This window comes from Ictidomys tridecemlineatus, chromosome 4, assembly GCF_052094955.1.
Source record: "Ictidomys tridecemlineatus isolate mIctTri1 chromosome 4, mIctTri1.hap1, whole genome shotgun sequence".
Taxonomy (NCBI): Eukaryota; Metazoa; Chordata; class Mammalia; order Rodentia; family Sciuridae; genus Ictidomys; species Ictidomys tridecemlineatus.
In genome coordinates this window covers 107191514-107215245 of record NC_135480.1, presented here as the reverse complement: position 1 = coordinate 107215245, position 23732 = coordinate 107191514, and the positions used below count along the sequence as shown (strand labels likewise).

Below are 23732 nucleotides of genomic sequence, written 5' to 3'. Positions count from 1 at the left end.
TTTCAACATCCAATTCTCAAGTGCATCTGACTGACAGAACTTCAATCACATCAAAACCTCAAATGCAAGGGAGTCTGGTAAACAATGTTTTATATTTTCTAACCTCTGCCCACTAGGAGTTAATGTGCTGATCTACCTACCACTGTGATATTCTTCTTTCTCTTTCATTTCGGTGATAATAGTTTCTTCTTCTTTTTTTAATTTTTTAAAAAAACCATATAGTTGTGGTATAATCAACATATGAAAATATTTATATATTTAATGTGTGCAAATGAGTTTAAAGATAAGTATATACCATGAAGCCATCATCACAAACCTGTGCATACAATGAACCTACACACTGCCTCCAAAAGTTTCTTTCACCTTTAAACAAATGTTTAGGTATGAAATGCAGTTTATCATCTATAAGCCCTATGCAGTACAGTAAATCTCTAAGACTTCGTCAGTATAACTGAAAATTTGTGCCCTTTGATTAATATCTCCCTTTCTTCCTCTTCTTCAACACCCTGACCACTACCATTCCATTCTCTGCTTCTGTTGAGTTTATGGCATTGTTGTGACTGTAAGTTTTCTGTGATTATTTTAAATTTTGTTATGCAACTGGTATAATGTAGGAAGATTTTCCTTTTTTCCAAGGCTAATTTACTCCTTTTTAAAATATTAAGGGTACAAAAAATATCCTAAAACAGATATTAGCTGGAGTCAAGATTAAACCAATTAAATAAGTCCATAGAAGCAGTGTCATGTATCTGATAAGTGACTTGCATCTTATCTTTAAGAGTTCTTAACAGTAAGAACATCATCTCTTACATGAACAATTAAAATGTTAAGAACTTCCCTATTTTGGTACAATACTGAAACTAAATCAATCACTTGATATTGTATTTTTTAAAAGTATTTAAAGAATCTTCTGTGGAAACAAAATTAGCAGAGTATGATCTTAGTTCTTGAGTTTGGAAAACAGCTAGTCAAAATATCTCTAGTTTTGAAACTGAGGATCTTAAAAAGGTGAAATCAGGATGGTATTTCCAATATGATTGATTTTTCTGCTTTGAACATTGAATGCCATTGTCATATCACTGGGTATTGTAGTTATACCTCTTGAGTGATCCACACATAGCTGCAGACATGAAGGTTGTCCATATAGTGTTGTTGTGAAATTTCTGATGTGTAATAAAGTCATAAATATGCAGCTTGTAGGACTGGGGGAGAGAGCAGTTTTGTTTTTAGTGAAAGTAGAATTCAGATCTTGACTACAAGTATATAAAGAAAACACAAAACACTTAATAGCATTTGATAAAAGTTATGATATTGTATACTCACACAAACCTAGATGTATGCCCACTACACACCAGGATATATATTATTGCCTATTTCTCCTAGACTCTAAACTTGTATAATGATACTGTACTAAATACTATAGGCAATTATAACAACAGTAAATATCTGTGTACTTAAACATACCTAAACAAAGAAATTTACAGTATAAAGGAAAATAATACAGGTCAGAAATTCAGATCCACATTAAGAAAGAAGAGTAAAGAGAAGGAATAAATCAAAATAAAAATAAATCTATACTTTTTATTCATAATTGATCTATAAGCTAATTTTAAGGTAATAGTAATAATTCTTTTGGGAGGTAGATGAATAAGTGAAACACATGTATAGGAGCAATTCCATAATGGATGGGAGAAAGGAATTTAGGAACACTGTTACAATGCATAAAATGGTACAATGTTACTTGAATGTGGTCCTAGATTAATTTTAAATGTATATTACAAATTATAAGGCAACAGCTAAAACATTTTTTAAAAAAATATGTTTAGGGTATAGACAAAATAATATCACATAAAAGTGATTAATTAAAATTAGAAAAGAAAAAAACAAGATGGAAAGATCAAAGAACAAATGAAACATAGAAAATAGTAACAAAAACAACAAAAAAACAAATAACCCAATCAACAAATGGGCCAAAGATCTAAACAGACACTTCATAGAGGAGGATATACAATCAATTAACAAGTACAAAAAAATATTCTCACCATCTCTAGCAGTCAGAGAAATGCAAAGTAAAACCACTCTAAGATACCATCTCACTCCAGTAAGAAAGGCAACCATTATGAAGTCAAACAATAACAAGTGCTGGCGAGGATGTGGGGAAAAAGGTACACTTGTACATTGCTGGTGGGACTGCAAACTGGTGCAGCCAATTTGGAGGGCAGTATGGAGATTCCTTGGAAAGCTGGGAATGGAACCACCATTTGACCCAACTATTCCCCTTCTCGGACTATATCCAAAAGACCTAAAAAGAGCATACTACAGGGACACAGCTACATCAATGTTCATAGCAGGACAATTCACAATAGCTAGACTGTGGAACCAACCCAGATGCCCTTCAACAGATGAATGGATTAAAAATGTGGCATTTATACACAATGGAATATTACTCAGCATTAAAAAATAACAAAATCATGGCATTTGCAGGGAAATGGATGGCACTAGAGCAAATTATGCTAAGCAAAGTTAGCCAATCCCTAGCAAACAAATGCCAAATGTCTTCTCTGATATAAGGGAGGTGACTCAAAACAGTGTAGCAAGGAAGAGCATGAGAAGAAGATTACCACAAAACAAGGAAAAGAGGAGGGAGGGAAAGGGAGGGAGAAGGGGAATTGCACAGAAGATGGGAGACCCTCATGGGTTCACAAAATACATATACGATGGTGTGAGGGGGAAGGGAAGAAAAAAAAGAGAGAGAAAGAGATAATTGTCACAGTAGAATGGCTAGAGAATAGTGATGGGAGGGGAGAGGAGGGGAGGGGAGAGAGGGAGGGCAGCAGAATACAACTGACACTAGGATTGCAGTATATATACACATGGATGTATAACCAATGTGATCCTGCAATCGTACATGTGTAAAAATGAGAATTCATACCCTATTTGAATCAAATATATGATATGTCAAGATCATTGTATTGTCTTGAGCAACTAATAAAAAAAGAAAATAGTAACAAAAACAGTAGATATTATCCAAATAATATCAATAATTACTTTAAATATAAATGATCTAAATACACTGTTTAAAACATGGAGATTGCCAGAGTAGATTATCTAAAACAAGCAAAAAAATAAAAAAACACCATGTTTTCTGTAAGAAACTTTCTTTAAATTAAAACAATTTTATAGGTTGAAGTTATGGAGAAAAATGTATTAGGCTAACACTAATCACTAGAAATCTGGAGTAGAAATGTTAATTTTAGATAAAGCCAACTTCAGAAAAAGAAAAATCATCAGCAATAAAGGTATGCATTACCTAATGATAGAAGAGTCAATTCTCCGAGAAGGTTATAATAATCCTAAATGGTGATACATTTAACAAAAGAACTTCAAAATATATAAGGCAAAACTTCAGAACCGAGAGGAGAAACAGAATCCATGTGATGGTTCATTGCATGGGGGTTTTCATCTGAAGGAAGATGGATTGATTTTAAAGAAACAAGGACTGAACTGGGAGAGGAATATCAGATAATCAATCCCCAGGATGACTGTGCTGGATTGGGGTGAATTGGCAGGACATTTCATTAAGTCTCCTCACTCTATTGGAGCTCCTCTGTTTGAGTAAGAACATCTTGAGGCAAGGATATCCATCATCTATCTGTGGCCAAGTTCTTGGCAGGCAGGAAACAAGTGCAGAGTGCAGGAAACCACAAGGATATGAGAACAGCATTTCTCTTGGGTTCCCAGCCTGTATCATCAGTTCCTGAAAGCCAGGCAGCCTCAAATCCTAGTTTGGTCTGAAAGCTGAAAAGTGAGAAAAGGGGGCTGAACATTAAGTGTAGTGACCAATTCTATGTATAAAACACATCAGTGACATATTTTTATGTGCAGAGGGTAATTCCAGATGTTTCATGGTCCTTGGAAAACTTTCTTTTGCAATAATACTCATGTGATAGATAAAGATGATCTAGATTGCAGAGTGGGATTCAGCCACCTGACCATACTGGGCCCCCAGGTCTCAAACTCCAATGTGCATACGAGTTAACCAGGGAACTTTGCTAAAATGCTGACTTCAGTAAAGTAATCTTTGATGTTGTCCCAAAATTCTACATTTCTATCAAGCATCCAGGTGATCCTGCAGTCCTGTTCCACTGATCACAGCCATAGCAAACTCAGAGGAACATTCAGATTGGAATCCATGGTGCAATCACATGAATTTTCCTAAAGTCAGTTTTCACATAGATGATGCAATAACTGAGAGAAAACTACTGAGGTCCTGCTTCAAATTCTAGAAAATTCAACATGAAAGTCTTAATAGACTGTAGGTTAGCACCCCAGTTCTGAAAATGGAAAAATTACCCCTGAGGGGTTGAGCCATTTGCCTTAGTCTTCATGTACCTAGCTATATGTGATTTTCTGAAAACTGCCCTTTGCTTGCTTCTTGCAAGACAGTAAATCAGCCTACAGGAGATGTGGGGACAGAATTCAGTTCGAACAGTGGACATGTCAGCAAATTTGACACAGAAAATAAGGGTAATAAAAGCAATGAAGATTCAATGAGTGAATCTATGAAAGACCAGAAAACAAAGTATGCATACAAATAGGCATTCTAATACTGACAATACAGCAAATAGGGCCACTTCATTCTGATGTTATGAGAGCCATCAGATGGATTTCCACTGTTCTTTATGTGGTGAGCAACCCAGATTCAGGTCTACCATCAATCCTACTCTTTCTCTATTGCACTAGATCAGAACCTAATATGCAGTGCTCATGGGTTCAGGCTAGCGCTAAGGTTATAATCCTATTACAAGGTGTTCAGGATTTAAGACAACATCTGTCTCCAACAATTAGCCCAACCCATGTCATTTAGGCATAGATTGAAAGCAAAAGCATCTGGTATAGGCTCACAAACCCAAGAAGAATTCACTGAGAAGGATTCCAACAGGGCTAGGGCTCACAGTGTACCCTTCATGTACTTCTCTTTGTAATCTTGAGGTCACATCAACACTGATGTTGGCTTTTAATTGCCCTCCAACTCTTCCTTCAAAGATAGAAGACTTCAAAGCTTACCTGTAGAGTTCTGGTAAATATATAAGAGCAAAAAATGGGTGACAAAAATTGTACAGAAAATTCTATCATTTAGGCAATCTCTGGCATCGAATATTGAAATTGTTAGTCTGGTGCCCATGTCACCTGTTTTTCTTGCCATCACTCTGGAAAGCCTGGGAAGAATATTAAGTATTGCATATGGATGCTTTGAACTTCTCTAGGAAAGGTATAGGTTCTGGGACCACCATTACTTGTCTGAGGGTCATGCTGGGGAAAGAAGATTACATTCAAAGGGATGTGCTTAGAGAGGCAAGGTGGTGTGAACATCCTTTACTTTTATTTCAAGAGAGATATAGGTGAGATTTAAAACACAAAGCATTACAGTAGAAGAAATGGTGAAAGGGTGCTGATAGCCAAAGAGAAACCTCTCCCCCCACCCCGCCTTTTTCTTTTTGCTGGAAGACATCTTTAGGGAGCAAAGACAGCAGGGTCCACAGATGACTTCAGGAGAGTATTTGCAGTCTTCACAAGCGTGGGCACATTGGAGCCTGTGAAGAAGGTTAAGAACCATCAGGGATGGGGGACAGCAGATGAGACAGCTGTTCTCCCAGTGACCCCCAAACCCTGAGTTCTGCTTTATCTTTCCTCAATGCTCTTTATTTTTCTTTACTTCATGCCCATATTCTCCTTTACTTTTCCCTGGTCTCAGAATCACTCAGCAGCTGTGAGATAATAAACCTCCAAGGAGGAGATTCTCCAAGTCCAGCTGGATACTTATTCAGCTTAGTACTGAGAGAGAGAGAGGAGAGCAAGCATACTTTATGTCCTTGTAGAAATTCACACTCCCCATCATGTTCCCTTACATCTTTACTCAACTCTCCCCATCCTACCTCAAATCCAAGATTTTACCCTCCTCCTGCCAAGGAAAGGACTCCTGAGAGATCAGAAATTGTCTGGACCAAGACCGTGAAAGAAGTGACTATGAAGATTCTTGGGGTTACCCTCTGCCAGGGCTGGAGGTGCACAGCTGGGAGGGAAGGAAAGGCCCTGGGAGTGTGTTCTTACCTGCTTGGGTGTGAATCCAGGCCACCGCTTTCCTTTCTAGAAGCTCCCACTCCATCTTCTGGTCTTTACCATGGGTGTGCAGCCAGACCACAGCCAGGACAGTGGCCCAGCCTGAGAGGTCCACATGCTGAACAATAGACAGAGACTTCCCTCAATATGCTAAGCATGTGTTCTACTGGTGAGCTCTGACTTCAGCTAGTATCTATGTAAGCCAATACACTATAAAAAATCATTATTTTAACTTGAAATCAACATAAAATAATTTTGATAGTACATTGTACATTGTTTATTTTTTACCTGAAGTCAGTATATATTTCACAACATAGAACACCTCCATTCAATTAAAATTTTTATTTTAACCTTAGCCACAATTCCAAGGCTAATAGCCACAGGTGACTCATGGATGTTGCATGTTCAGATCATAGAAAATCTGAAGGTTAGTTCGTTGTTTTCCTAAGTTTGAAAGTTTGAAATGGGATTTGTCTTTTATGTTTTTGACAGCCATCATATTTTATCAATTTCTCTAGGAGTAGAAGTTTTAGCAAGTTACCTTAACTGAATGTACATTCTGAATATATTTTATCTCTGTCAGTATATTGCAATTATTAAAATAACTAGGTGGCTCCCATTTGTACTCACCTATCCTGACTTTGATGTACATTTTTATGTATGAACCACATTCTTTACTATTAATAGTGGGGTTATTATTAGTGGTTCTGAGGACAGATAGTCCTAGCATTAAATGCAGCTTTGCCACTCACTGGCTCAGACACATATTTATACTCCTGTAAGCTTCAGCTTCTTTATCTACAAACAACAACGTGAATAGGACCCACCTTATTTAATTGAAATGAGGAGTAAATGCGGTCATGAATGTTAAGTTAGTACAATTCCTGGTACAGAAGACAACCTGAGTTTTAACTTTACATTTAAGATGTCTGGAAAGGAATATGATTTTAAGTCCAAAGGATTGTTACTTTCTCCTTGTATTCCATCAACCTTCACATGAACTCCTACTAGCTGGCCCATAAATTCCTTGTTATTTCTATTCTAAAATAACCAGAAAAACTTTCAACTTTGACTTATTAGAAGTTAACTATGTCTATGGATCCCTCTGTGTTCTGCTTTCTCAGGTGGATCCTGATCTACCCTTTTATGGTTTGGATCTGTAATGTACCCCAAAGATGTCAAAACTTGTTCTTCAATGCAACAATGCACTGATGGAGCTTTTAGGAAATGATTAGATAATGAGGGCTCTGACCTCATTAGTATATTAATTCATTTGGTAGATAAATGATTTGAGTGGATTATTGGGAGAAGGCAGGGCATTTTTGGAAGAAGTGGAACATTGAGGACATGCTCTGAACGCTATATCTTCTCCCATGCTGCCATGAACTGAGCAACTTGACTCCACCAAGCACTTCCTCCATGCTATTCTGCCTCACCTCACGGCTAAAGCAATGGAGCTAACTGACCATGGACTAAAAACTCTGAGCCAAATCTTTCCTCCTTTAAGTTGCTTTTGTCAGGTATTTTGGTTACAGTGATGAAACAATGACCAATACACATCCCCACTCCCCATTACAAACTTTACTTCCTTAAAAGTATACCTACTCCATTGTTTTCTTTGAATCTTACCTGGGCAGGGTGTGCAGCAAGCAGGTCTTCCAAACTCACACCTAGGATCTTAGTCAGATCTTCATTCAGATCCCAGGAACCATTTGCTTTTTGGAGGTCAATCAGCTGCATAAGTTTAGTGCCTCCAATCACTTTGAGGGAAAAATAGAAAAAAAGGAACGAGAGGAAACCACTGAGCCCCTGAACTCTGAGCACACCTGAGATAAGCTGCAGGATTCAGAGACAGGCTGCCACCAGTCTGCTCCCGAGAGAATGGTCAGACAGTACCCAGGTCTATCTTCAAACCCAAATTGTAAAAGGATGACTAGGGAAATGGGGGCCCAAACAGGGTGAAAGCAGAGTTCTGCTGTTTCCAGACAGAACTCTGTTGCCTGCAGACAACCTATGCAGGTAGAGAGGGGGAAAAAGGCTGTGTTTATTTAGAAATCATCCCATTAGTCGACATCATAGACTAGAAAGTCTACATGGTAGATTAGGGAAGTGAAATAAAGCCACCTCACCTTTATGAGAACTTTTTGACTTGGTCCTGCTGTTGTTGGAAGAACACGGCTTTCCCATCATAGAGACAGAACATCTGAGAGATGAGTATGTACTCCCCAAGCTCTGAGCATGTAATAGAGGTGCGCCTGATCCTATGTGTGACAAACAGTGGTGAGAAAATGTCCCTGGAAAGATGCTCACTTACACTGTGGACCACGGTGATTTATAGGCCTATGGGGATGTTAACCATTCTCCTGATATGTCATGGTAGCAACGAAAGCTGAATCCCATGTTACCATAGATAAAAACAATCACTATAGCCTGAGTTCTGTTGAAAAGCTGAAAAATACCGATGTACACAATGAGTTGCCCTTGCTGTCTGCAGCAGGCCAAAATAATATAAAGTCTAAGGATTATTTGAGACACACACTTTCCCATCCATATCAGTCAGCTTCAGTTTCTACCCTAACTGTGTCATTCTTCTCCCATGAGCTCACCACTGAACACAACACACCCTTACACTCTCAGATCTCTATTTTCTATTATGCCCTCTCTAACCCCTGACACAGGCTAAACAATCTTACCTACCTCTTTACTTTCATTTCAAGAGGCTCCTTCCAACTAAGTCTTAAATGAAGACTCATGAATCCTCCCAAAACATTCTTTTCCCTCCATCTCTCTCACTTGGCTGTTGTTCCATGTACTGCAGTCCAACCATCCAGGTTTGGCAACCTATTCAGTCCAGATCAATATTCCTCCACCCTCACACGATACCTCCCAAATGTCCTTATTACTGTCAGTTCCCAAACTCTTGGTCATTTCCCATCATCCACTAAGGAAACTGAAAACCAGACCATAGACTTCACTCTATTCCTAGGGCGGCCATCTTCTTGAGAGATTTCAGCTCCCATGGAGACAGCCAGGTTTTTAACCTTCTCAATTTAATTACTTGGGTTCTATTCTTCTTCGGTCTCACTCTCCCAAGTCATGATGGTTTTGTTATCACAAAGAATTGTTTCACTTATAAAAAATAAATTGAAAAAAAATCTTACTTTTAAATATAAATATCCAAGTTTTCCTGTTTTATCTGAATTTTCACTTCCTCTAGATCACTTAAGTCTTTAATCTTTAATCACTTAAGTCTTTAATATATCTTTTGATATATTGCTTTCCTATATATCAACCTCCTTCCATCTTCATTGTGTACTCAATCTACATCTCAGTTTTAATTTTTGCCAACTGCTTATCAACATCTACAAATCCATATCGGTAATTTCCTTTCATTACACCCAATTTAGCAAAACCCCCAAACTGCAATGAGCCCAACATTTTTATGCCAAAGTTGCTGAAAAGATAAACATAAGCTAAGGGGTTTTTTTGGCAGTGTGGTCCCACAAAATAAGTCAAGGTGCCAAACTTAACTGGACCCTCAACCCTCCTTCACAGATGTTTCTATTTCTCTCTGGACAATCCATTTTCCAACTATTCCCAGTGACTCCTTTAAATCTTTGCCTTTTCTTTGAGTCCTGACTTCCACCACTTCCAGGCCCACATCATTCCAAATGTCAGCCATTTGGATAATCATTAGCTACCTCATTATCAAGAACATAAATCAGCTTCATATTTAAACTATTTGTTAAATGATTATGTGCACCTTGTACACGTTACTATCCTTTTCATATTAAATCTCTCTGCCAATAGATTATATTCTACTTCAGTAAGACAAAATTTTAACACTAGGCAGAAATCCTAGAGGTGGAGGGCAAGCTGGGTTTGTGGCTCAGTGGCAGAGTGCTTGCCTGGCATGTGTGAGACACTGGGTTCAGTCTCCAGCACCACATAAGAATAAACAAATAAAATAAAGTTATTGTGTCTATCTACTACTAAATGTGTATGTAATTTTTTTTGAAAAAAAACCAATGTTTTTAAAAATATTTCACAACAATTTCCTTAAAATAGTGTGTGCAGCTATCCATGAGACTTATGCATGGAATAGAACTCACCACATAAAATCCTTGGGCTCTTAAAGGCTTTGTACAGAACTGGCCTTGGAATCTCCCTGTAAACCCGGGGCCCCTGAACTGGCTTCTTGAGTTCCTTGTTTATGGCAATGAATGCTGTGAAGGAGCTGATGACTCCAGATTCAATGCTGATCTTCAACACGTCTTTTTTGTCCATTGCTGGGGTCTGTGTGAGGCCAAGGTCTTTGGTCTGGATGAAGGATTTGGCAGCAAGACGGTGAATAGTGAGGCTGAAAGAAAAAAAAGAGAAATTTCCAGAGAGGTGGGGAAAAACACCCACATTCTAGCTAACAGGTGCTCTTAAAATTTAGAGATAGCAGAGGAAAGAAAAATTAGAGAAGGAAAGAATAGAAACAGAGTGGCACACAAAGAAAGAATGAATACAAGGACACATTTTAAGCCACAGTCCAAAGAAGTAAGCAGTAAGAAAGGAGAAAAAAAAAAGAAGAAGGAAGAATAAGAATAGAAGGAACAAGATGAAAAGGCAAGGAAGTGAAGTGGAGCAAAGGGTCAGAAAAACAAGAAAGAGAAGGGAAAACAATTCTCACTCAGCATCTGGCTTGGGTTGGAGAGAAAATGTCAGTTTATCCTCAAATCTTTTGTCCTGGAGCGTGTACTTGAGGCCTACTTCTCCTGTAGCCTCTGCAGCCTACAAATTGGAGAAGAACAAAAGTGATAAAAAGAAAAGATCACAGAGAAAGTGATCAGAACTGGGGCAACTCCCCAGCTCAGCACATTATCATTTCTTAGTAGTGATTAGGTATCCCAGGAAACCAGAAACCTGAAATGATGGGGGAGATAGAGAGCTGGTTCTACCTGGCATTTACAACCTCTTACTAAAATCCTAATACACCAACCAGCTTCAACGAATCTGTCAGGGCAGTAGCTACTCTGAACAGAGAAACAAATAAGAACTGGGACTCACCGGCATTTTTCCAGTGAGTCGGGCATAGAGGATCAACCTCTGACCCCTAAAGATGACAGTTGGCTCTGGAGAAAGCAAGTTAGCAGACACACCAGGAGGCAAATTCCAGCTCAAGGAGATGTCTTCTACTGCAGGCTGAAGAGAGTGCTTCAGAGACCTAAGAACCTGATGGAGGAAAGGAAATACAATAAGCATAAATAAAAAAAGGATGAAGATAATTATAATTAACTCAATATTTATCATGTATCAGTTGCTATATGGTACAATACAAGTTATGTCTAATCCTTAACCCTATCTTGGGGATATGGGTATTATTTATCTTGCTTTACATACAGGAAGCTAAGGTTGAGAGATTTAATAGCATAAATGTGAATGAAGGATATGCTAGGGAAAGTTGATCCATGGAGAATGGAACTAGAGAAGGCATGGCAGTAACTGGGAAAGAGGAACTTAGAAACAGAACCAGAGATATCTTTTCCTTGTGCACACTGATAATGGAATATCAATTTGACACTAAAAGAGGTCCTGAAGCACAGGCCTGGAATCTCAAACATGATAGCCAAAGCTCTTAGTTTCTGTTTGGGCACTTAAATACAAGACCTAAAGTTCTTTCAGGGAGGTTTTTTATTTTATTTTATTTTATTTTTGGTGGTGTTGGGACTAAACCCAGGGCTTCATGCATGTCAGACAAACACTCTACCGCTGAGCAATATCCCCAGCCCAAGCTCTTTCAGAATCTTATCTCTGGACTTCCAGCTATTAGGGTCAGATGCCATTCTCCAAAGTAAAAATATTTGCTGTAAGACCCAATCAGCCCCTCTGAAAATATAATTCATACCTTGGGTATTTGGAAAAATGCATGTTAGAGGCAAGCTAGGCTCTCGCCCTTGCAGCAGTGTACCCCACCCTGCTGCATAGGTCTGGATTGACCACCTCTGGACACATGGCTTGCCCCTCACCTTGGGCTGCATCCTGTCCTTGCCTGTGATAAACTCAGAAGTTCCCCCTGACACCCGGGCAATGCTTTTTATTAAGCTGGTGGAGGCACCTTCTCCAATGCCAAATGAGAAACATCTGTAATTGTAAATGAATGGAGGTTAGACACAGGAACTTATAAAATTTATACATAATGGTGAAAACTACATGATGAGATTATCTACTTCATTGAGAAAAGTTGTAATAGCCATTTATTGAGAATATTGTATATTTTGGAACCTTAATAAATTCCTGAAATTAATAGTATGATTGAATCATCCTGAGTCTCCTCAGAGGCAAGGTTGTGTTTCATTTCACACATAAAGAACAAGGACCCTAAGAATTTAAGAAATCTGTGCAGGATCACATCTTTTATAAATGGTAGACATGGGACTAGAACACTGCTATAACTAACTACAAGAGTCCCCTAGCAAACCAAGGAAAAGCTAGAAACCGTCATCAGTGCCTGACTGATACTGCTGCATCATGATGTTACTCCTGCAAGGTTTAGGGCATGGAAATGTGCCTCCTACTCTTAAGATAAAAGTTCTCATCCTGTTGTGGCCCATGTGCACTGATGGAGATTCTTAACCTCAATTTGGGTTCCAAAATAAAATTGTACATAAACAGACAATGCCTTAGTAATACTATGATAAGCCTTAAAATGGCAGAAATGAAAGTTTTCATCATAAATTCATACACTAGAATGCAGGCTTATGTGTCTATTTTGACATGTGTTTGTGTGACTCATCACCCTCAAATGACATCAGTATTAGGATTAATACTCTGAACTTGTGAGGATAGGACCAGATATGTAATTGCAGTGATTTAACTGGAGTCATTCTCCCAAAAGATCACATTCTGCTAGTCTCTTTATGATCTCATCTTTAAATTTCCACTATGATTTTTAAACTCTATACCATATTATACAATGCATATAAGCATAATTTTAAATGTTTTTATTTATAAAAACTAAACTAAAAATGCCTATAACTCACTAACATGATTCATGTCAATGATAATAAAAATAATAACGGCAATAATAACAAAAATGTATATAGTACATATTTTGTGTCGAGGACAATTCCTAGATGTTTTACATAGTTTTATTCTTTTAAGCCTCACAATAAACCTACAAGGTAAGTTCTACTATAAGTATCACCATTTCAGGTAAAGAAACCATTGCTTAGAGATTAATTGATTTTTCCAAACATCTAGCAAGAAGATAAACTAGAACTTAAACATATGACTTCTTTTTATGACTTCATAGCAATTGAATGTGTGAATCAAACTTTCCCCTGTCCTGATCTCAGCAATGCTGGACTGAGTTGTTTCTGGTCAGTGAGAAGCTGTACACAATATTTTTAATAATTTATTTGAAAGCAGTAAAGAGAATTGAGTCAATTGTGTACAAAGACTTTAAGAAGCTAAGTGCCAAATCCTGGAAGAGGAAGGAAGCCAAGAGCTTCGAGCCTGGTACCAGATGTCCATTTACCCTTTGAGGAAAGTGTCAAGTACAAACTGAGGTCTCCAACAGGGTAGTGTCTCTGAAAACCTCTCAGCTGTTTGGACAGAACCCTAGGGTACTACACTCAAGACATAGAGGAGAATTAGAAATAGACTGGCCATCACCATGGCTGAAGTTAATTAGATCCTAATCATATCAAGATTGACTGATTCTAGTGTACACATCCATCAGAACAGAGTAAGACCTGCAGGAGGCAGGATATAATTTAGAGTCTAAAGAATTTCTAAGAACATTCATATAAAATATCTGATAACTAAACGAATATAGAAAATGTGAGAAAATTAAGCAATGTGCTTGTGAATAACACAGCTTAAAAAGAAAATGAGCATATTAATTAGGAAATATGCTCAAAAACTTGCAAATGAAAAATAACAAGTCCAAATTCAGAATTTAACTACAGATATACTTACATTTATAGTTTTAAAAACTTGACTTAGAAACAAACAAGAAGCCTCATAATTAAGTATCTAAACATCTATCTCAAGATACTAGAAAAGGAACAACTATTAAACCAAGTATTTTAAATGAAAGAAAATGATAGAAACAGGAACAAATGAAAATGAAATAAAAATTTGTACAAATAGAGAGGATGAACAAAACAAAAAATAGTGGTCTTTGGAAGATCATGAAAATTGATAAACTTCTATGTGAAGAAAATAGAAGGTACAAATGACTAACATCAGAATTGAAAAGGTAGTAGTATCACTATAGACATCATGACATTAAGTGACACTTTAAGGTGATATCTGTAGAATGTTATTGCAAAGAAATTTTTTTAAAATATTCAAATTTTTATAAAAATAAGAACATACAAAAACATAAATTATTTTAAAAATAATTTTCCATACTTTTCTAGTTCCAGAGAGTCCACTATAACTTCTAGCAAATACTTAAGAAGAAATCTTCCACAGAATAGGAGAAAAGGCAATTTTTGCACTACAAATCTACAGTACACCATTTGAATTAATATCTCAATGAGGCACAGTCATTATATAAAAGTTAATGTAAGAAAAATTAATTCTTTAGTGAAATTAAATATCTATTCAATAAAAATATGAAAAAATACTACTTAAAACAATATCAAACACCTAAAGAAGATGAACTAATGAAGAATACATGAAAGTCTCTATGCATAGAATTATAAAATATTACAGAGAGATTTTGAATGTGTTGTTAGATTAAGGAAATAAATAAATTCACTGATTTTGTGGAAAATTAAGTTTTTCACCTGAATGAAAGAAGACATCAACATAGAATTTGAGATAAAGAGAAAGAATGCTATGTTATTGAATTGGAAATTTGGAATCAGTAAAATTTAAGATTTTTAAAAAAATATTTGCTAGTTCTGTCCCCTGAAATACCTAGAATCAGTATCAGCCAATAGTCAGAAGCATAGGTAGCACTCAATGCTGGTTTCTACCTATGATTCCAACCAAATGGAACAGGGCTTCTTGGGAAACGCTTGAGTGAAGGCCGGGGAAGGGCACATTCTGGGTTGAAAACAAGAAAATATTCAAATACCTAAGAAACACATGGAAAAGATACGGGGGCACATAAAAGGGGCTCCCATTGATCAGATCTGGAAATATTGAGAATCTAAAAAGATGATGATAGTTACGCCACCTAATACATTAAAAAATAGTGGAAGAATTCAAGAATATATATTGATAGAACAAAAAGAAGGAAGGGAAGAGAGGAAAGAGAGAAAAGGCTCTTCTTTACAGAAGGATGGCCACTAGTGAATGTGGAAAACTTGATACTTTAAAAGTCACCATTGTGGGCTGAGGATGCAGCTGTGTGGCAGAGCAGCTGCTTTGCATGTGTAGGGCTCTGGATTCAATTCAATCACTGCTTTGAAAAAAAAATCAAACACAAGAAAAGAATAGCATTGCACTACCAGAAATAGTAATAACATAATTTTTAAAGTAACAAATTTGAGTAAATGTTGTGGAAAACAACATGTTTACCAAATTTAAAATTTATATGTCACAAAGCACCCTGTATGTAACTAAGTTGTCAAAGGTAATATCACCAGGCCTAATGTTACACTTTTGCAATATTTCTACCCAAAATGCTTAGTGTTAATTTAAACATGAATTAAAAGGGTCAAACAAATACAAACAGAGATTCTACTAAATATCTGTCTAGTTCTCTTTGAACTATCAATCCTATAAAAGTAATGAAAAACTGAATTATTCCAGTAAAAAAAGACAAAAGAGTCAAAACAACTAAATAAAATATTTCTTCTTGGATTTGTTTCTACAACAGGAACAAAACTAAAAATCAAATTATTAGAAAACTGACAAATACGGCCTATATGGAATATGATATTATCTCAATACTACATGTTCTAAATTAAATAGTTCTATAGTGACCATTTAGCAGAATGTCCTTTTTTGTGGGGAAGATGAGTGCATAAACATATAGTTATCCTCCTGTGTCTATAGATTTTCTGTCTACAGATTTAATCAACAGAAGATTAAAAATAAATTTTAATTTTGTCTATACTGAACAGGTATAGACCACTTTTTCTGTTATTTCCTAAGTGATAAAGTATAGCAACAATTTACCTAGCATTTGCATTGTAGTAGTAGGTATTATGAGTAATCTAGAGATGGTTAAAAGTATATGGGAGACTGTAAGTATGTTATATACAACTACTATGCCAAGTATGTCAGAGGTGAACATCTTCTGATTTTGGTAGTTTAGGGTTGTTGTGGAACCAATGCTGCACAGAGACTGAGGGACAAATGTACCTTGTAAATAGATGGAAAACTCAGCATAGTAAATACTAAATCCTCCAAAAATTGATTTTAGGGGGCAGGCAAGATGGTGGAATGAGATGGACATGAACATGATTACACTAGGTACATGTATGAGTGCACATATTGTGTGATGTTGAATCGTGTACAACCAGAAAAATGTAAAGTTGTGCTGCAATTATGCACAACGGATCAAAATGCATTATGATGTCATATGTGCCTAATTAAAATAAACTAATTAACTAATTGATTTTAAAAAGTCAGTATAATTCTAATCAGTATCATACTAGATATTTTTTGGTTAAAAACTGACAAGGTAATACTACAATTACAATATAAATACAGGGTCCTAAATATAACTAAGTGAACCTTAAAAATGAACAAAGTAGAGGACTTATTGAAAAATCAAGATTAAACATAAAGCCACATTAATTTAAATGGTGTAATATTGGCACACATCCAAATAGACAGACCAATTGAGGGGTGCAGGAAATCTAGAATCAAGCCACACAGGAACAGGCACATACTTGTGAAAACAGGGCATGCCCATCAGTGAGGGAAATTGAAAATTTTCAATAAATGACAAAAAAATTGATGTTTACATGATAAAAATAAAACATGATCGGCTACTACACATGTTGCAAAAACATAATTTACAAATATGTTCTATATCTAAATAGAAAAGACAAAATGACAAAATATAAAAACAACAAAAGAAAATATCTTCATTATGTTGGATAGGAAAGTACTTCAAATAAAACATACACACACACACAAATACATCTAAAAAAACACTAATCATAAAGAAAAAGAACAAAAATTGAATTATAATAAGAATAACCATTACTCAAAAGATAAAACTTTGAGGGTAAAAAGGCAAGCTATATAGTGAGAAAACATATTTTTGGAACATATAGTCAGCAATGTGCTTGCATTCAGATTATAAAGTGAACTATAGATAAATCATATAATATAAAATTTTTAAAAAATAGGAAAGCAAATTGAATCTCTGTCACAAAAGGAGACAACTGAATGGCCAATACAGATGAAATTAGGTATGATATTGAGCCACTGAGAAACTATAAGTTAAAACTATAATGAGATATCACTTTAGATACACAATAAATTTTGGATAGAAAATGAAGCAACTGAAAACCTTCTGTAAAGACATTGTGAATTAAATGACTATAGCCACTTGAAAAACTGTCTGGCATTTCCCTCAAATTCTGCAACTCTGTCTACTGAAAGAAATATATATGTATATAAATGTCAATACCCACTCTTCCCTCCACATCCACGGGGGATTGGTTCAAAATCCCATGTGGAAACAACCTCCAGATCTGATACTCAAGTTCCTTGTGTAAAGTGGTATAGTATTTTCATATGACCTACACTTATCTTCCTGAATAATTTAAATCATCTTTAGATTACTTATAATACCTAATACAATATAAATATTACATAAAAATTTGAATCCACAGATATGGAACTTGTAGATGTGGAGGGTTAACTATAAAGATGTGGGTGAACAAAAGGTAAATACAAGGATGAAAGAATGTTCATAGCAGCATTATTTTTAACAACAAAGCCAAAGTCCATCAGCACTTGAATCAAGAGGAACTATATTATGGTTATTCCATGGAATAATATTAACTAATCAAAATTTACCATGGTTACATGCAACATATGTTTGCATCTCAACACACTGTAGAAAATAAGAAGAAAAACAATATATACAGACAGAAAAACCTACTCTATAGCTCACTTATTTTAAACTGAAAACAAGGACAGATAACCCATTGAGTTGTAAGTCAGAAGAACAAGTGGATTGGGAGTGAGAACAGGATATGTGTGAAGGGTAAAGAGGAAGAAGTTTGATAACATTCTAGCTCTAGACCTGGGTGGGGTCACTCTGTGCTCATTGTGATAGTTCATCAAGCTAAATCACAGTAATTCATGTAGTTTCCTGTTTAACTTTGTCAAAGACGTTTGTAATAAAGAAAAACACACTAATGAAACCTTTCTTCTATTGTGGCTTAGAAAAATAAAGGACAAAGAGTTTTCTGTGTTGTTGGTGTTATTTGGAAAACTACCATTTGTTTCTGTGAAGAAAAATACATTTTCAACTGGTAAGAATAAAATTTTAGAATGGGTCATTCTTCTGAAAACATTGTCAACAGTGGTATCATGAGGCTGTAGGCTTCATGTGGCACTACTGGAGTATGGTCACCCCAGCAGAAATCACTTTCAGTTCGTACCTGTGTTTATTGCCGTTAGACTGAACTTCTTTAATTACACTAAATGTGTCAGAAACTTCTCCATCTGTGAAGACAAAAAGCTGTACAAAGAAAGAAAATACACATCAATCCTCAATCTCATTGCAAGGTATCAGGATTTGCCCTTGAAAACCCCAATTGTTTCATTCCAGAGACTCCAAGGGCTCTTCAAACAGGCATGCACTCTTCCGTGTTCCACTGTCACTGGGACCCTGTCCTCTCTGGATTGCTGGAAACACTGGGGATTTGGGGCTCCTCCACACACTGACTTTGCCAGAGGCTTTGGGGCATTCCACAGAGGCAGTTCCACTGTCCATCCAATTGAGTGAAGGGATAAGAAAAATGCCACTTCTCTTTATTATAAAATAGAGTCTTCAAAATACACATCATATTTTAAAATTCCTGCAGTAAAGCTCAAGGACATTAATTCTTTCATTTTCTCTGTGTCCTTCTGTTAAGTTGGTTCCAATTCCTACCTGTAGGGGGTGACCAGAGATGGGGGGCTTCCTGTAAATGTTCTGAAGTGGTGCCAAGATTTCAGTGCCCCCTAGATCTGCTCTCATGAGCTTGACTCTGTTCACTGCTTCTTCCATTGTTTGCTGAGTGTACTTCACACTCTCCCTGAGAGAAACAAAAGCATCCAGTTGCATGGTGGCAGCTTCATATTGCCTGCTGCTGAGAAACCCCATCAAACAGCAATCCTTCCCAGCCTCTCAGGAGGCTGAGACAGGATTGTGAGTTCAAAGCCAGCCTCAGCAAAAAGTGAGGCACTAAACAACTCAGTGAGACCCCGTCTCTAAATAAAATACAAAAAATAGGGCTGGCGATGTGGCTCAGTAGTGCCCCTGCTGAGTTCAATCCCTGGTAACCCCCTCACCAAAAAAAAAAAAAAAAAGAGCAATCCCACCCCAAACCCCCCAAACTCAGGTCAACCCTTCAGTAATCCTACAGTGGTACACTTCATGCTTTGAATATAGACTTTGCTGCTCTGCCACTGAAGCTTATTTTAAAATGGACATGTTTTCTTTTCCTCTCCTCCCTCTCCCATTCCCTAACCTAGGGGTGGGGGATGGGTTATCTTTTCCCAATCTTAGGCTGATAGTTATCACACCTGCTTTAGGAACCAAGTAACTCAGACTTCAGGAGGGGCTCCAGAGATCTAAGAAATGGCTATCTCCCAAATTAACAAGTGAATCACAACCTCCCACAGGCAACACCAAAACTGTTCTTACAAAACACCTAGAACTGTTCTTACAAAACCTTCAGTTCTCCCTGATGGGCAGAATCACACCTTGTGGAACAGGAGTCCCTTAAACTTTTTCCTTTTCTCAAAACAATGTCCTCATTATCAAATTGGCATCAGACACAAGAAATGAGCTTTTAGTAACAGTAATCCCTTTACAATAGAGTTCCTCTCTTTAAAGTGTTTATTTTCTGGCCTTTTCAGAGACTTACGGAAAAAATTCCTTATAGGAAGATCCAAATTGATAGATGTTAAAATAACAGCCTATAGGCAAACTCTTCAGCAGCAGAATCAGTGTTTCCTGAAGGGGAGAGAGGATGAGGAGAGAGTGAGAGGACCTTCTCAGACCCTGTGGAGCCAACTCTTGGGGCTGTAGCCTGTCACCTTGGTTCCATGCCACTTTACCTTCCAAGGCCTCCGAGTGGTCGTACCAGCTGCTGCTCAGGTGGAGAACAGACCTACACCTCCAAATGCACCCCACTTTAACCCCTCAGCTTCACCCTCACTTGTCTACCTGACTCAGAAGAAGAAACTGGATTTACCTGGGCTGCCTCTATGCGTGACTGAGACCCATCCTGGTTATTCATGGGACACTGCATACTTCCTGAGCAGTCCATAAGGAAGACAAATTCTCCACAGGTCATAGATGCCTCATCTTCAGGAATGTTTGGATAGAAACTCACCATGACAGAAGGATCTCCCATTAAACTATCTATTAAAAAGAAAAAGATAAAGATCCTGGGGGGTGGGGGAAACAAGAGCCCAAGAATCTTAAAATTCCTGGGAAGTAATTGTAGTGTACACAATAGGGGACAGGAAAAACTGAAATATAAACAACACTGTGCTTGATCCATATTCACAATCTTCTTACAACAGGCTGGAGGTGAGTTATAAACATATAAAAGATATAGAAATAGATCACATATCAAAGAGAAAAGACAGGGTAGAGGTTAGTAGGCACAAACAATAATTATAATAGTGCATTAGTGTGAAGTACTCATTCATGCTCCCCACAAGAAAAGGAAGCTGTGGGATTAGAAAAATCTCTGGTAAACTAAAATAGCTTCATACAAACAATGGTGTGAGGAGACATGAGGAGACCACCTTTTATGGATAAAATGTCAAAGCCATTGCTGAGACTTCATTTTGAGATGTGAATGAAAATTGATACTGGAGTTGAAACATCAGTTACCGAGATGGAAATGAAATGAGAATGACTGGGTTATATTGACTCCATGCTTAAAGTTCAGGGAGTATAAGAGGATATGGAATTATATACCATTATCCTATTTTTGTAAACTGATTCCAGAATGGTAGAATTAAAATCTTAGTAGCCCTGAGATTCAGTATGACCATGAGACCTATTTCAGTTTAATCTTTTATCCATGGGATACTCTACTAATCAAACAGGCTACTTAATATAGTAGATGTCACCCAAAAAACTTTTGATAGAAGAGGAGTTGAAAAAATGATGTTTACATAACCTGGACATCTGGATATATAATGCAGCACTGTTTTGATAGGTGAAGGTAGATTCCTTTCTGAAATGAGAGACACCTGGGTATTATGGGGTTGGCACTGCTCTGAGAAGTCAGAAAGGTTGAATGAGAATGATGGGAGTTATACATATGAACTGTTCAGAACACCGCCAGATACATGGTGAGCACTGCGTGTGTATTGTCTACCATAATTCTTTCAGCCTCCTACAAATTATCTTTAGCTTCACCAATGCTGCTTCCTTGATTTCAAACACGGTATTTCAAACCTTAGTTCTACCACTTGTTATCTCCAATTTCCTCATCTGAAAATCATGGTAATAAGACCTATTTTATGATTGTTTTATTGGTTAAGCGATACAATACTTTTAAGGAACTTTCTTGATGGTCACATTAACCTCTTAATAATATTTACCTAAAATTAGTTATAAATATTACATTTTGTTAAATATAAATTTTAATTTTAAAATTGCATTCTTAATATAGTTAACAAACCCATTCTAAATTAAAACAAACAAACAAACAATAATGTAGTGTGTTTTCCTCTCATACTGATATACTTCATGTGGCACAAGTTCTAAAAGTTTTTACTGAGCCAGGCTGCCATTCAAGGTTTTCCTTTTCATCATTGTGTATATATAACATCCAATCAACTAAACCAAATATATGATCAAGAAGTAGCACCTGCTGCAAGGAATTCATAAGACTGATAAAAACTGCCCCTCATATTATTCTATGACCTGCAGAGTCAGTCATGAGGAACAGTTGAGAAAATCTGCATGAGAACAAGGGAATACCTTGGAGGGAAAGAGACAGAAATCTCAATCCTTATCTTCAAGATAAGGTTTAAATAATACTCAGTAAAGGCCAGGTTTCTGCTAGGATATTTCAAGAAGGAGCTCACCAATAGGAAAAGAAACACCAGGTAACTAACTGATAGAGTGTGCAGCTTCGTGGGAAGGAAACTAGTTATAGCAAATATTTTTGAGGTTAGGAGGCCCTGAGTGACTTCAGTATGAAAAGCTGGAAGAAGAGTTGGACAAATGAGGTCCCACCAAGAGTGCCAATTTGTAAGCTCAAACATGAAGCAACCATGGCCACACAGCAGCACTGAAAGCCTGGGAAAGCTTATGGAAGCAATTCCAGGGAACAGTCCTCGTAGAAGTTGTAGTCACAGAGACAAAGGCCTAGCCCCAACCATGTCACTGTGAATGTGACTGTCCCCAAGAATGCCTCCATTCCATCCACGTGGAAAAGGTTGCTGAGTGGCAGTATCTCTTCTGTCATGAAAATGGAAGCAGCACAGAAGGCCAAAGAAAGAGACTGACTCAGGTTATTTCACTTTTAGTTATAAAAAAAAAAAAAAAGCACATATGTATTTAGGAAGACTTAGAAAAAAAGGAGCAAAAAAAAAAAAAACCTCAGTAAGAAACTCTGCTTACTAATTTACAAACCTGAGTCTTAAAAATTAAGAAACCAAGGCATGTTAAAAGTATTTTGAAGAGGAACAGTGTTGATTATTGTAAAAGGTAAATAAATTAAAGCCATAGATCTATCCACTTAAAATGGCTAAAATGTTAAAATTTTTATTTATATTTATCAAAATTAAAAAATAAATAATTGCAGTGATATTATATGTAGCTGTGATCAATTAACCAATGAAGTATTTGTTTAATTTAAAAAGGAATTTAAAAATTCAATTTTGTGTTAATCTAATCACAAACACCACTTGTATATTTCTTGATTTTTAAAATGTTTTTTTCCTAATACGTATGGTATAATATACTGGCAATCTATTGGTAGGGCTTACTTTCATTATACTTCCAATTCCTTAGAGGTCTTTTTTAAAAATTATTTCAATGTGTCAACATACATTATTTTAGTAGCTGCATAATAATTTATCAAGTTGTTGAAAGTATGGTATATTTAGTCCAAGTGAGACATTGTGATTTTTTTACTGATATTTGATATTATTAACATTATTAATAATATTAAAACATACCTAGTGCATATTTTTACTTATATTTATATTTGCTTCCTTAGGTAATATTCCCCAAGCAGGAATTACCACAAAGATCATATATTTTCACCTGTGATATGGTCTGGATGTGACATGTTCCCCCAATTATTTTTCAACAATCTATATCACTCCTTTTGAAAAAATAGGCATGACTGGATTTGGAAATCTTTTAGGTTTGAATGGGGAAAATGTCACATATTTGTATTTGCATCTCTTAAAATTGATGATTGTCACAGGTATATAATTGTCTGTTTTCT

The 23732-nt window shown here is 36.5% G+C and overlaps 1 protein-coding gene across 2 annotated transcripts in view; it reads right to left on the bottom strand.

Annotated features, from left to right (window-relative positions):
* Positions 1 to 5361: 5361 nt before the first annotated feature.
* LOC101956908 (von Willebrand factor A domain-containing protein 5A) overlaps positions 5362 to 23732 on the bottom strand; it is a 29685-nt gene continuing 11314 nt past the window's right edge. Inside the window, exons 7-19 of one of the 2 annotated variants that reach the window (XM_005339503.5) lie at positions 21444 to 21500; positions 20502 to 20671; positions 20172 to 20260; positions 19193 to 19337; positions 18699 to 18778; positions 12135 to 12249; positions 11176 to 11340; positions 10799 to 10899; positions 10233 to 10480; positions 8250 to 8381; positions 7750 to 7880; positions 6112 to 6238; positions 5362 to 5594 (exon numbers count right to left, since the gene is read on the bottom strand). In XM_005339503.5, coding sequence (XP_005339560.2) covers positions 5515 to 5594; positions 6112 to 6238; positions 7750 to 7880; positions 8250 to 8381; positions 10233 to 10480; positions 10799 to 10899; positions 11176 to 11340; positions 12135 to 12249; positions 18699 to 18778; positions 19193 to 19337; positions 20172 to 20260; positions 20502 to 20671; positions 21444 to 21500 — 1640 coding nt within the window. In that variant the 3' untranslated portion in view covers positions 5362 to 5514. The remainder of the gene's footprint in view (positions 5595 to 6111; positions 6239 to 7749; positions 7881 to 8249; positions 8382 to 10232; positions 10481 to 10798; positions 10900 to 11175; positions 11341 to 12134; positions 12250 to 18698; positions 18779 to 19192; positions 19338 to 20171; positions 20261 to 20501; positions 20672 to 21443; positions 21501 to 23732) is intronic. The other variant, XM_078047232.1, reaches the window with a different exon arrangement.